The 13,776-nt window shown below is 43.7% G+C and overlaps 1 protein-coding gene across 1 annotated transcript in view; it reads left to right on the top strand.

Annotated features, from left to right (window-relative positions):
• Positions 1–13,776, top strand: part of LOC132365783 (Fc receptor-like protein 2) — a 54,807-nt gene that overhangs the window by 39,158 nt on the left and 1,873 nt on the right. The window contains exons 2-4 of the mRNA XM_059922543.1: positions 9,817–10,012; positions 11,332–11,619; positions 12,051–12,335. Coding sequence (XP_059778526.1) covers positions 9,817–10,012; positions 11,332–11,619; positions 12,051–12,335 — 769 coding nt within the window. The remainder of the gene's footprint in view (positions 1–9,816; positions 10,013–11,331; positions 11,620–12,050; positions 12,336–13,776) is intronic.

Here is a 13,776-nt window from a genome sequence, read left to right on the forward strand (position 1 = left end):
ATCTAGACTTCCGATAACAGAGAAATATAACCCAAAACACCTAGGAGAAATCTTGTGTATGTGTGTCTAAAACTGAAACTTCATTTTATTTCATCTACTAAAAGGACAAAGTTTTCTTATATTATTGGTCAAATAAAAATTGATGCTAAACTTTCTTTAGGTTTATTTTATATAAATATATGTTATTAACATAAATGTTCTTACAAAAGTGCTTCATCTTCAAGAGACTCATGGGAAAGACTCTTACAAATAAGGTTTCTGATAACTAAGATCGTTTTGCCTTCACGTGGACCTTTCAAGAACTTCCCCAAGGTTACCTGCACAGTTCCACAATATGTCACGGGATGGTAATTCAAGATCTGTCTTTCCTTTTCTTCCTCACATCAGTAAAATGGGCCCATTACATTAATAACATAATGTTAATGTGAAGACTTGCCTCTGCTGCAGGGCACTCTGTAGGCTTTGCTGAAACATCTGCAAGACAGAGGATAAGTAGTGAACCTGCAAAAATTCAATGCCTAGGCACTACCATGAAGTTTTGGAAGTTGTTTGGTCAGGTAAGATGTGCGCTGTCCCAGAAGCTGTAATTGATAAGATGCAAGCCTATCGAACTCCTAAGAATGTAAAAGAGATGAAAACCTTTGCAGGGATTTGGGGGTTTGGGAAGAATTTTATTCCCCCCGGCACAGTGCCTCTGTCCCTTATACTGCCTAGTAAAAAGAAGGCATATGGGGGGCTGGGGATCAGAGCAGCAAGCCAACTTTGAGAAGGTAAAAATACTAATGAAACAAATTAAAGCTCTGGGCATCTCCCAAGCGGGGCTACCATTTGACTTAGATGTATCGGTGATCCTGGAAGGTGTGAGTTCGGCACTGTGGCAGAGACAAAAGAAGGAGAGAGTATACTTAGGATTCTGGAAGGAGGCAGAAACCTGACAGACTCCCACAGAGCAACAGCCCCTAACAGTGTACACAGCACTCCTCAAGGTACGGCATCTCACAAAGGAAAAGCACATCACGGTAAGAACTTCCCTTCCTATCAGGGCGTGGATTAAAAATATGTTCCATCAACCCACCTCTGCCATGGCTCAAACCCCCACTCTAACTAAGCTGCAGCCTATTTACAGCAAAGGAGCACCCTATCTGCCAGCCCACGGTCTCTAAAAACACGGGCACTACTAGGCCTTGTAGTGTATGTAGTTTCTCCAAATACCACCCCTCTGTTCCTGTGGTAGCCTCCTGCAGTCTATAAAAAGTGAATGAATAAAATTCCCTCTATGTCTGGTACTCAGATGTCTGCAAATACAGCAGCCAGTGGGCTAGCCTCAAGCAGTTTGGCTGGCGATCATTCATGAACTCGGGCCATTAATCCCTTGTACTGACTGCTGGGCTTTTCTAATGAGATTAACCCAATGGCTTGAACAATGGGGAGCCAAAGGGTGGACGATCATAAATAAGCCCTTGGGGGTCAGGGTATGTGGAAAGACATTTGGGTTCACCTGCAAGAGCCTGAGGCCATCCTCACTGTCTTCCATGTTCCAGCTCATCAGACACTGACATCTCTTGGCAATCAGGAAGCTGTTGTCCTAGCTTAGGTACAAGCCCTAGCAACTGTCCCTTCAGTAGATACAGCAGATTGAGTGCATAAAAAGAGTGGCCACCGCAACACCTGGGTAGGATGGCATAGTGCCAAGGATGCCAGGTTGCCTTTAAAATATAGTGACTTGGTTAATACAGTAACAGCGTGTTTTGTGTACTCTAAACAACATCCAAGGCAACGGCCAAAGTAGTCTGGAACCATCCAGCAGAGTTTCCAATTTGTGAGGGATTGACAGATTGATTATATTGCCCCCCTCCCTCTGAGTGAGGCTTCTAAATATGCCTTGGTTTGTGTGTATACTGTGTCTGGCTTAACTCAAGATCTTTCCTGTTGCCAAGCAAATCAGGCTACCACCATTAGCGGATTAAAGAAGCTGAGAACCATGTAAAGGTACCCTCATCAAACAGACATTATTTAAGGGTCACATTTCAAAAGTCATGACATGGGAAGAAGAACAAGACCCTAAATGGAGGTTCCATCTCCCCTATAACCTGCAAGCAGCAGGTTAATAAAAAAGAAAAATAGAATATTAAAACAGCAGATTAAATTACTAACAGGTAAACCCACCTTGGCTGGGTGGACCAAAGTCACGTCCCAGGCTTTCATACGTTTGAATGATTAACCAGCAGGGCCTGTTGCCCTATATGCCAGACTGGGGACCCCTGCTGAGGCACTAAATATCATAAAGGTATGGGAATCACGAGAAACAGCCATTGGATCAATGAGCTATGCTGCTGAGAACATCAAACCCCATCACGCCTAGGTAAGGAATTGTCTACTGAAATTTTCAGTGGGACATCTTGTCATCGGGCCCTTTCCAGATTCTTAGACAGCAATATCATAGAATTGAATATGGCCTCCACAAGAGTCTTAGGCAAGCAAAGCTTTTTATTAAAAGAGATAACTTGCGCAGAAGGGCGAAGGCAGAAAAAAAGTGCCAGCTCCCCCAGTAGAAGGGGCAAGTTGCTTTTATAACAAAAGTGAGGTTTTGTCTCATTTCCAGAAATCATCAGACTTCTTTGATCTGCAGCAGGTGATCAAAGGGTGGCTATCAGGAATAGGGAGTGCTTCTGTGAGGGGAAAGAAATGCATGAGACTTTTCTGCAAGAAAGCACAGGAAGAGGTAAGTTTAAAATTTATAGTTGAGTTTCTTGTCTTGTGGCAACCAGGTATACTCATTAGTGTAACAGAGATAAAGCTAACTTTTTATTCCTGGGAGCCTAGTTTTTTGTCTCTGGAACTCTGGCCCCCAGGGCCTTTGTTCCTTAGCTGGCAAGGCCTGTTTTGCCCAAGGCCGTTCCCTGGTCCTTTTCCAAAATGGCTGCATTCTTGTCTTCCTGTCTCAGTCCCACCAGAATGGGTGAGATACTTTGCACCCCTGGGTGAGGGAGAACTACTAGATCTCCATTGGGGTCCAATTGTCCTGCTACAAACTGGACTTGTTGAAACACACTGTAGCTGGAATGGGATACACAACATTAAAAGAGGAGAAGAGGTAAGGGTTCTGGTCTGGCATATCCTACCCTCAGACCATCTCCTCATGCCTGTCAGTGCGGCCTCACCCAGGGCACAGCCGAGTCAAGTTCCTAAAGCTGCCAACCTCATTCTCCTCGAGGTCAGGTGGGCATGTTCTGTTTTCCATTAGTACGGTCAGTTTGGCTGCTGTCTTTGTTCCCTCCATTGGCCTGGAGGACATTACAGCATATACAGAAGTTCTTACAAAGTTCACCCAGCAAGGCTTAAATGACAGCCAGCAAAGCCTGTCCTTACCGAACACTGAAATGCTCTCAATGGAGGAGAAAAGTTGCTCTCCAAAATAAAATAGCCTTGAACATTATTATTGACTCGCAAGGAGAAACCTGGTGCCATGATCCAAAGAGTGTTGTATGTTCAGAGCTGGATCTGCTAATGTTATCATCTTTAAATCATATAAAAACACAAGTAAGCAAACATCCTGAATGATCGGACCCCCAGCCTAGGGGACTTAGTAAATCAGTGGTTTGGATCATGGGGCTCTTAGTGGAAAAAACTGCTACTTATTTTAGGAATCATTATCTTGATCTGTGTTTTCTCTTACAGGTGCCCGTATTGCTGCTGTGGTATCTGACTCTGGTGCAGCCAGATAACCGCTAAACGAGCCACCTCCACGCTGGTGAGACCCCTTGCTGACCACTCAGGGCACATCGTGGGAGAGGGGGCTGTGTGAAGTTGTAAGAGTCGATCACGAGGGGTAAAATGTTGGAGGAAATAACCAGAGCACATGACTGCCACTTGACCCAAGAACCGGACCCAGACAATCGTAGGCGCCCCACCTCCTCCCTGTGTTCCCACAGTGGGAGCCATTTTCAAGGACACAGCCTTTGAGAGAGCAATGTGTTCCTGAGACTCTCTTGACAGTATATGTGCCTACACCCAGTTAAGGCCTCTAAATAATCCCACATGCCGCGGAGCAACTAGGCCCATGAGCCACAACTACTGAGCCTGCGCGTCTGGAGCCTGTGCCCCGCAACAAGAGAGGCCGCGATACTGAGAGGCCCGCGCACCGCGATGAAGAGTGGCCCCCGCTTGCCGCAACTGGAGAAAGCCCTTGCACAGAAACGAAGACCCAACACAGCCATAAATAAATAAATAAATAAATAAATAAATAAATAAATAAATAAAGATATCTAAATAAACTCAAGATATGGTGGGTAAGGGCAAAAATCACTCACTTGTGGCCACCCAAGACAAGCCTCGTGAGTAAGTTGCCTTGCTTATTAAACCTGTCACATACCCGTGTGGAGTGGTCTGCCTCTTTCTTTGGTCTCTCCTTGCCCTCCATGTACAGGGGCCATTTGTGAGCCAAGAAATTGCTAGTGAAGAAGAGTTCATTTGCCTTGTTTATTCCATTGTCAGTATTCCTCCCTAATGTGGCTGACTGAGGATGATCAAGGTGCTCAGTTTTGCCTCACCCAAATATCTTCTTGGTCTCATCTCAACAAGCCACACATTGACAGTATCAGGTGGGGAACATGGAAAAAGAAAGGTTTTTGCTGGGAAGGAGCTTCTAATGCTGGTATAAGCTTTTTTCCCCCCATTTAGGTCTACACTAGTTACTCTCGATTTGAGCCACTCTCACCCCACCCCAGACCCATGCTCTGCCCTTCTCTGCTGCTCTGTGCCCTGGGATGCTGACCCCTGCAGACTGCATCAGCCAGCCTCTCTGGTGTACAGTTGGACTCCATCAGTAGGAGGTGCTAAGGGGAGACCAGGCAGCAAGGTGAGGCCAGGGCATTCTCCCCCTCCCTCTCAGTTTCAGTGTCTCATCTCCAGCAGTAGTTTCATCCTTCCACAGTCACAGCTCCACCTGGCGGCCCCTCCGTGGTGACTCCAGTTCTCACTGGGCTCTTGTAACTCTCCTTCCTCCCCCTGCTTCTTCACGCTGCTTCTTCAGCTGAAACAGTGTCCCACTGTGACTGGCCTCGGGGTGACCCATCATGTTTAGTTTGTTGTTTCAACCCTGTCCCCATCTCTGTGAGTCAGTCCTTTCACTAAAGTCCCTTCTTTTAAGCACTAGGCTGATTCTATTTCCAGCCTGATATAAGAGCTCTCTCTCAAAATTTATTCTTGAACTTTGGAGTGTGAGGAGACAGATGTGACCTGTCCTGTGTGTGTTAAAGCTCTTCAGACCACTGTAAAGTAATTTGGGGCTAATGCCTCAAGGTTAATACCATAGAGTGTATTACTTCTTCCATTCTGTTCCAGACGGGAACATCTCATGGGCAGGGATGACTTGGGTTGGGCAGAATTTGTATCTTCCTGAGTCCCCGGACTACATAATACCAACTAATATCATCCTAATCCACCATTATTTTTTAACAAATGCTTATTTATTTCTTCATGTGGTCTGGGCAGATCTCCAAAGAGCAGCATCCATGAAGTGTTAGCGTAGTGTCACAATATTAGGAATTGCATAACAGACCATGCATTCTGAGTAGTAAGGGGGCTTTCCTTTTGAAAGAGACCATGCAGGTAATTTGAATTTTAGCAGGTACAGAACTAAATCAACAAAGCCAAAACAAGTTGGAAAGCTTCCCTAGAGGGACCTTAGCTATAAGGTGAAGACATCTTACATTTTAAGGAGAATTTCTAATCAATACACACATATCTGAGAAACTCTGTAAAGAAGAACATTTATTTTCTCAGCATATGTGGGGCTGGGGGTGGGGACAATGCTGATTGTCAAACAGGGAGCTTTCCTACTTCTGTTTTTTCTGTTTCTATAAAATCCCTGCTGAACCACAGTGCCCAATCCCGGCTTCCCAGTCCATGGGGATAGTCTGTGGATTCTGCTCTAGGACCTGAGCTGCACCTGTCACTGGGAGAACTTCTTGCCTCCAACCTCATGTTGCTGTGGCCATTGCTTCTGGTCCTTGGTGGGTAGGATGCTGGAGCAGGATTTGGGGGCAGACAGGGCAGAACCACCTGTGACTGGGCATCCCAGAACCTCTTCTTCTTCTGCTGGGATGAGTAGGGATGGGCTTCAGCTTCTAACTCAGGACCGATAGGTAATATGCAGATGGGTACTGAGCAGAGCAGGGTTCCCAGGAAAAACAAAGTACTGTGAGTTTCTTTTCCAAATACTGATGTCTTCTCCCTTTGTTTAATAACCATTTCTACTTTGATCTCTAGGAAAATTGGAAAACTTCTTAAAAGGACATCAAAGGAATTTTCTGTTCGGATAAATTCTATTTCTAGCCCATTTAAATCCTACTCTGCCCCCAACCCCACTTCCACTTCAAGCTACTACATTTTTGGCTAAGCTCTAACTTTCCTAGACTTAAATTTTGGAGAGGCTTCAAAGATGATGAGATGAGATTGTGGTTTTTGCTGAAAAATATGACTCTTGTATATGGATACAAACACAGTACTAGATGTAAACAGGGAAAAAGGGAGAAACAGTGTCAACTAGATGTGAGAGGACACCTCCATTTCCTTCCTGACCCTTCCTGGCTTGTGTGTTGTCACCAGGCAGGCAAAATATCTCAAAAAAAAAAAAAAAAAGTCTTAAAAAGAGAAGGTGGAAGAGGAGAAAATAAATCACAAAACTTCTGAGATTTTACCTACAAAATAACCAACTTCTGGTAAGTGAGATGGACTGTATTTATAAACCGTGGGTCTTACAAAACAAGTGTTTGATTCTACGAGAGTGTTGCTTGCGAGTCAGGGAAGAAGGAAAGATGGAGGGGAAAAATAGAAGGGAAAATAAAGAGAGGAACTGAGGGAGGGAGGATAGAAGGGAAGGGAGGCTGGGGGTAGAGGGAAGAAGGGATAGAAAGAAAGGGGAGAAGAGAGTTGTTGGGAAGGTTCTTAGAGGGTTATAACTTTTTTAAAAAAGATCTTTATCCTGGTCCTGTGGTAACTAACTCTCTGACTCTTCTCTCACAGCTCCTCTCAGGGTGCAGTCAGGTGAGTTACTTGCTTTTTCGTTCTTTTCAGTCTCTGGGAATCATACTTATTCTTCCATGCAAGGAAGGTACCGCCTCTCCCAGCCTCCCAGGGATCAGGGCCTGGACTGGGGTAAAGAGAGCAGGAGGCCAGTGTCTCACCCTAGTCCCAGCCGGGGCAGGAATACTCCAGTGTCACATTCATCTTTGTTACCTGCCTGCTTGATGGGAGAAAGACCCTACCCTGACCCTCCAAGGCAATGAATTCTTTTCCCTTTACTATTAAGCCCTGGGACAGGAAAGAAGTTAACTGTGAAGGAAAAGCAAACAATGCAATGCACTGTTGGGAAAATGTTCTCCTGGTTCTGGCCACAGGAGCTCAACGGCCTCCACCAGAAGCACTGGAGGCAGTAATGGAAAAATATTTATAACAGAGAGAAAACCAGTGGGCTAGGGAGATGCTCTGCATCAAACAAGAACTTCCCTCAGTCTTTTATTTGGATTGCAAACTACCTGTGCCTAACTTGTTTTCCTTCCTTTCCTTTTTTTTAAATTAGAATTCTAATGTAATGAAATAAAGAGGAAAGCTTTGTTTTATATTAGACTGGAAAGTTACATTTTCTTCCTGAATCATTCCTTTGAGAGAGTATTCATTCTATTATAGGGAGGGGAAGTGATACTTATAAATCTAGTACTTTTATGTCTGATGATATAAATTGCATTATATCTAACATAATTTTAAGCAAGAGTGTTCTTAACACATTAGAGGGTCTCTGAATCAGCCCCATAGGATCCAGTGAACTCCCTGAAATCATGGTAAAATGTGTGCATATGTACAATTGTACCTTCCTCTAGGGAAAGGGTCTGTAAGTAATATGTCAAGGTTAAAGGCCACTTATGGTCCAATCCTTGTTCCAGGCTCAGTGTAACCTGGAGTCATCATTTCTTATTCTCTCTTGCCCTGTCATTATTACCAAGTTGGTCACATAAATCTTATTTCTCAAGTATTTCTTTAATCAAATAGATTTCATCTCTATAATCTTTACTGGAAAACTTGCCCAGTCTCAATGTGGAGGAAGAAAACTTTTGGCCTCCAGGAGGGCTTAAGACTTCTTTTTCTTTATCAATATTTATGCCCCCTTGCCCTCCACCCCAACCTCCTAGTCTAATGGTGGAACTTTCAAAGTGGCTAAAAAGTATATAGTAGTTGTCTCTGAACTTATTTGATCACTTTGCTCTATCAAGAAAAAAATTTTCAGCATGCACTTTAAATGTATTACATAGATATAGATCCCTATATTGATGGTGAATGTTGTAAAACATACACAAAAACAGAACATTTTGGGGCTTTCCTGGTGGTGCAGTTGTTAAGAATCTGCCTGCCAGTGCAGGGGACACGGGTTTGAGCCCTGGTCCGGGAAGATTCCACATGCCATGGAGCAACTAAGCCCGTGTGCCACAACTACTGAGCCTGTGCTCTAGAAACCCCAAGCCACAACTACTGAGCTCACGTGCCACAACTACTGAAGCTCACGCGCCTAGAGTCCGAGCTCCACAACAAGAGAAGCCACCGCAATGAGAAGCCCACGCGCCGTAACGAAGAGTAGCTTCCGCTCCCTGCAACTAGAGAAAGCCACACGCAGCAACAAAGACCCAATGCAGCCCAAAAAAGTAAATAAATTTAAAAATTTTAAAAAAACACAGAAAATGTTTTAATGAGGAAAGATGAGACAATGTTTAATATAATACGAAAGCTCTAAATGCTTTTTCTACACCTCCTTATGGATCCCACTTTGCATGTTTTTAAAATTGAAGTATAGTTGATTTCCTATTTTCTATTAGATTCTGGTTTTCAGCAGAGTGATTCAGTTATACATATATAACTGAATATATGTAACATATATATTCTTTTTCATATTGTTTTTCATTATAGGTTATTACAATATATTGAATATAGTTCCCTATGCTATGTAGTAGTACCTTGTTGTTTATCTATTTTATATATAATAGTTTGTATCTGCTAATCCCAAACTCCTAATTTATCCTTCTCCCCCTTTCCCCTTTGGTAACGATAAATTTGTTTTCTATGTCTGTGGGTCTGTTTCTATTTTGTAAATAAGTCCATTTGTATCATATTTTAGATTCCTCATATAAGTGATATCATATGATATTTGTCTCTCTGACTTACTTCACTTACTCTGATAATCTCTGGGTCCATCCATGTTGCTGCAAATGACATTATTTCACTCTTTTTTATGGCTGAGTAGTAGTATTCCATTGTATATATTGTATTGTATATACGACATCTTCTTTATCCATTCATCTGTCGATGGACATTTAGGTTGCTTCTGTGTCTTGGCTATTGTAAATAGTGCTGCTATGAACTTCGGGGTGCATGTATCTTTTTGAATTAGAGTTTTCACAGATCCCACTTTGAAGACTGGATCTTGACACAATGAGAGAAGACCCTGAGAGCTGGCACTCCTTCCCTCCACCATAAATTTGTGGCTGGAGGGGTGAGCTGGGCAGACAGCCTAAGCAAACCCTCTCAAGTCCAGTCTCTTTCTCCATTCCATTCCTTCATGTCTGACACCACCTCTGTTTTACACTGAAGGGGAATGATCCAAAGTTCAGGCCTGGGATTAAGATTTTTATCAGAACAACAAACATTTTCTCTGCAATTCATCCCAATGTGCTACAATTCCAAATTGATTTTTAATAATTTCTAGCTCCATTGCCAACTGAAAAATTTCCCCAAAAAGAGCCCAAAGGCTGTAGGGCTGGGTCACAGAGCAGTGTGGTGGCTGGCTATTTCTTCTTCAAGGATGGCCACACCCTGAGGTCAGACTGGCGCTCACCAGAGTTTTGGATCTCATCAATACGGAAGGAAGACTCAGGATGTTACTGGTGTGAAGTGACGACAGCATCTCACAGTGTCTCAAAGCAGAGTCACCGATCCTATATACAAGTGCAGATTGAACATCAGCGCTGGACTGCCGGGCTGGGTGGGGCAGAGAAGAACAGTAGCTCCCACTCAGACCTGTGTTTGTCTTTTCAACTGTGCTTCCCCCATCCCCGTGGGTGTGGGGTTACAATGACCCATCTGGGTTCTGCTTTATTACCTGCTACCATGGCATCATTTCCCAATAGCTTTGCTCTCCCTCTCAGAAAATAATCCCTCCCTGGAGCATTTATGTATGCCTAGCACTGAAGTATGCTCAGTGAACCAAGAGATCAATAAATCATGGTCTCTGTCTGCAGAGAATGACCCCTAACTAGGAGGAACATTTAACCCAGGTAGAGCCATGAAGGAACAAAGTGATGACGGTGATAATGATGATGAGATGATGATGATGATGATGATGATGACAGAAGCAACAGTAACGACCCCCAGCATTTATAAAAAGTTTACTAAATGCTAAGCCTGAACCCCAGCTGTTGTACTCAATTCAGAACCCCTCTGATGCTCAGAAATATTTGCAGAGGGGAAGACTTGTAGAAAGTTTACCAAGTACTAGGAAGGCACTGCTCAGAGCAGTTTTATGTTTAGTCCTCACAGCAACCCTGTGAAGTAAGGTGAAAGTATCTGTAAAGTGGATACTACTGTCATCCCCATTTTACACATGAGGAACTGAAAGCACAGAGCTTTTAAATGGCCTGCCCAAGGGAACCCAGCAAATAAATGGCACAGCTGGAATTTAAACCCAGGCACTCTGGTACCAGTGTTTGCCCTTTTAACCACCTTGCTACATTTCCTACCTCAACCAGGCCCGTGGAGGGTGGTACCAGTAATAGCTACCATTTGCTGGACATCTCCCGTGTAATGGGTTCTTTATACATCTTATATCTTGTATCACCTTTCTTGTATCTTGTTTCATCTTCATGAGAACTCTATGAAATTGGTATGATTAACCACACTTTATCTTTGAGAAAACTGATGATCAGAGAGATTAATTTATCTACCAAGATCATGCAATGAATAAGTGGCAGAGGTGGGTGGGGACTCCCCAGTCTGTCCCCCTCCCACCATACCCACTGCCCCAAGTTTATCTGGAGATGAGGACGGAGCAAGATCACTGTAGGCTGTGGGCATTAGTGAAGGCTGATGAGTGTGGAGAAAGTGCAAGTTTGAATTTTTGGCTTGTTTGGTAGCAGGGTGATCCTTCCTGAAGGCCCTCAGCATACACCTCCCCGATAAAAAATATGCCTCTGCTGAAACCTTCTACCAGCTCCACCTGCCATAACGCTCAGCAGGTGGTAACAGCCTCCACATCAGGCCCTCACCTGCCCTCTTATGTTTACACAGGAATCCCCGTGTCTGGCATGTTCCTGGAGACCCAGCCCCAGGGGGACCAGGCGGTCGAAGGGAAGATGCCGGTCCTTGTCTGCTCTGTGGCTGAAGGCACAGGGGACACCACGTTCCCCTGGCACAGAGAGGACACAAAGGAGAGTCTGGGGCAGAAAAGTCAGCGTTCCCAGAGAGCAGAGCTGGAGATCCCTGTTATCAGGGAGGGCCACGCAGGGGGCTACTACTGCACAGCTGACAACGGCTACGGCATCATCCAGAGCGAGGAGGTGAACGTCTCCATGAGAAGTAAGTAGCACTCTCCTAATTATCCAGAGAGTCCCAACTGGGGTCAGTTTCCTTCTGTGGCAGTGAGGATGGTGCAAGGATGATACGGAACAGGGCCGTGAAGAGGTTAAGAAGCCATCTGAACATGCTAGGTCTGTTACCGCCATGGTGGTGGCGGCGGTGGCAGTGGCTACAGTGGCAGAAGAGCTAAAGGAGGATGGCAAGGCGAGACAGGAGGCAGGCTATGTGGCACGGCCAGAGGCATGCGCTCCAGAACTTATCAAAGCTCTACGGGAACTGTCTCTGCAGTGTTAGATCAGGAGGTGCGACAGCGGGAAAGAATCCCCGGGGCTCGAGGGATACTGTGTGGACACTTGGGTGAGGATGGAGTGGGTTATAAGTCTGTGCCGGCACGAGAGACCCTCTTTGATGGACCGTCCTCCCTTTATCAGTTCCAGTGTCACATCCTTTCCTCACTTTCAGTACTTCTGGGGCTCAGGCCTTCACTGGGGACGTGGTGGAGCTTCACTGTGAGGACAAGAGAGCATCTCCCCCCATCCTATACCGGTTTTATCATGAAACTGTCACCCTGGGGAGCACCTCGGTGCCTTTTGGAGGAAGGGCATCCTTCAACCTCTCTCTGACCACAGGGCGTTCTGGGAACTACGCCTGCAAAGCCGACAACGGCCTGGGGGCCCAACGTCACGGGAAGGACATGTCCAACATCTCCTTCCACAGTACTAGCTGCCATTATGCCAAACCATGGCTTGTGCGTCCTTTCCATGGATTTTTCCTCTCCCTCAGGGAATCGAAGCTAGCCTAGAGAGGCTGTCAGCTCTCCCAGCCTCTCCTTCTCATTGGTCTAAACAACAGCATTACTGGCCTTCCTGTTTCCCTGTCACTTAACCTCATCAGATAGGTGTGAAATAGGTACTGTACTAGGATCAAGGCAGTACTGGAAGTGGGGTAAGTGTACACTCAGAGCTCTCAGCGAGCAAGGAGTTACAACCAAACCTTGTAAATACTTAAGGAAAAAGTAGAAACCCCATGAACAAACCAGATTCTCGGATTCAAAACTTTACTAGGATTATCTCATTTAATCTCCATTAACAACTCTCATTTTACTAATGAGGCAACAAAATTTAGAATAAGTAACTTGCCCACCGTCACACAGCTAATAGGTGCAAAGATAGAACTTTAGGCTAGGGCTACAGAATTGAAAAACTTTGCTCCCTGCCACTATTTTAATATGATGGTTATATAATTTTTTTCCCTTTAATTTATTATTGTGGAGAAGTGCATTAATAGATTTCCTAACATGGAACAATTATTGAATTCCTGCTATAAACCCTTCTTAGTTGTTACATCATCATAGGTAGCAGCTACATACAACTTACTAATATTTATTTCAAATGTTTGCATCTTTATTTAAAAGTGAGTTTTATTTTTTGAACTAGTTTTGGTTTCAGGGATAGGTTAGCCTCATAAGAATGTTTTCAGCGGTTTTCCATATTTTCTGTGCCCTGCAGCTTAAAACCATATTGGAATTATGTGCTATTTGATAAGTCTTTGGAACTAGGCCAAACAACATTCTGAGCCTGTTAGATCTTTACCTCCATTGTCAAATCTTCTTTTTTATTATTCTCCAAATTTTCTGTCCTTTGTTAAAACAATTTGGATGATTTTACCCAAATTTAATACATAGTATTCTCATCGAATTTTCAGACAGCCTTTACAGATGTGATTATGCTCTCTTCTCATTTCTGGTTTGTGTGACCCCTTTCTTAATCATATTTGCCAGAGGTTTGTCTTTATTCCTCTTTTTAAAGAGCCAGGTTTTTTTTTTTATTCAAATCTATTTGGTGTTTGGTTTTCTAATTCATTTATTTCTCCTTAACTTCAGTACATCTTTCTTCCTTTTTAAGTTTATTTTATGTGGTTCTTTAATGTCTTATTCATTTTTCATCTTTATTTATTTCCTAATAAATGCATTTAAAACTGTGTGGTTTCTTCTCAGTACCATTTTATCTCATCCTACAAGTTTTGATGCATAATATTTTTGTCTAATTTGTCTAAGCATTTGAAATATGTTTCACATATTTATTTTATAACTTGAGACAACAATTTCTTATGAATACAGTTTTATCCTCTATTTTATTAATTTCTTATAGATTTCTT

This window comes from Balaenoptera ricei, chromosome 1 (assembly GCF_028023285.1).
Source record: "Balaenoptera ricei isolate mBalRic1 chromosome 1, mBalRic1.hap2, whole genome shotgun sequence".
Classification (NCBI taxonomy): Eukaryota; Metazoa; Chordata; class Mammalia; order Artiodactyla; family Balaenopteridae; genus Balaenoptera; species Balaenoptera ricei.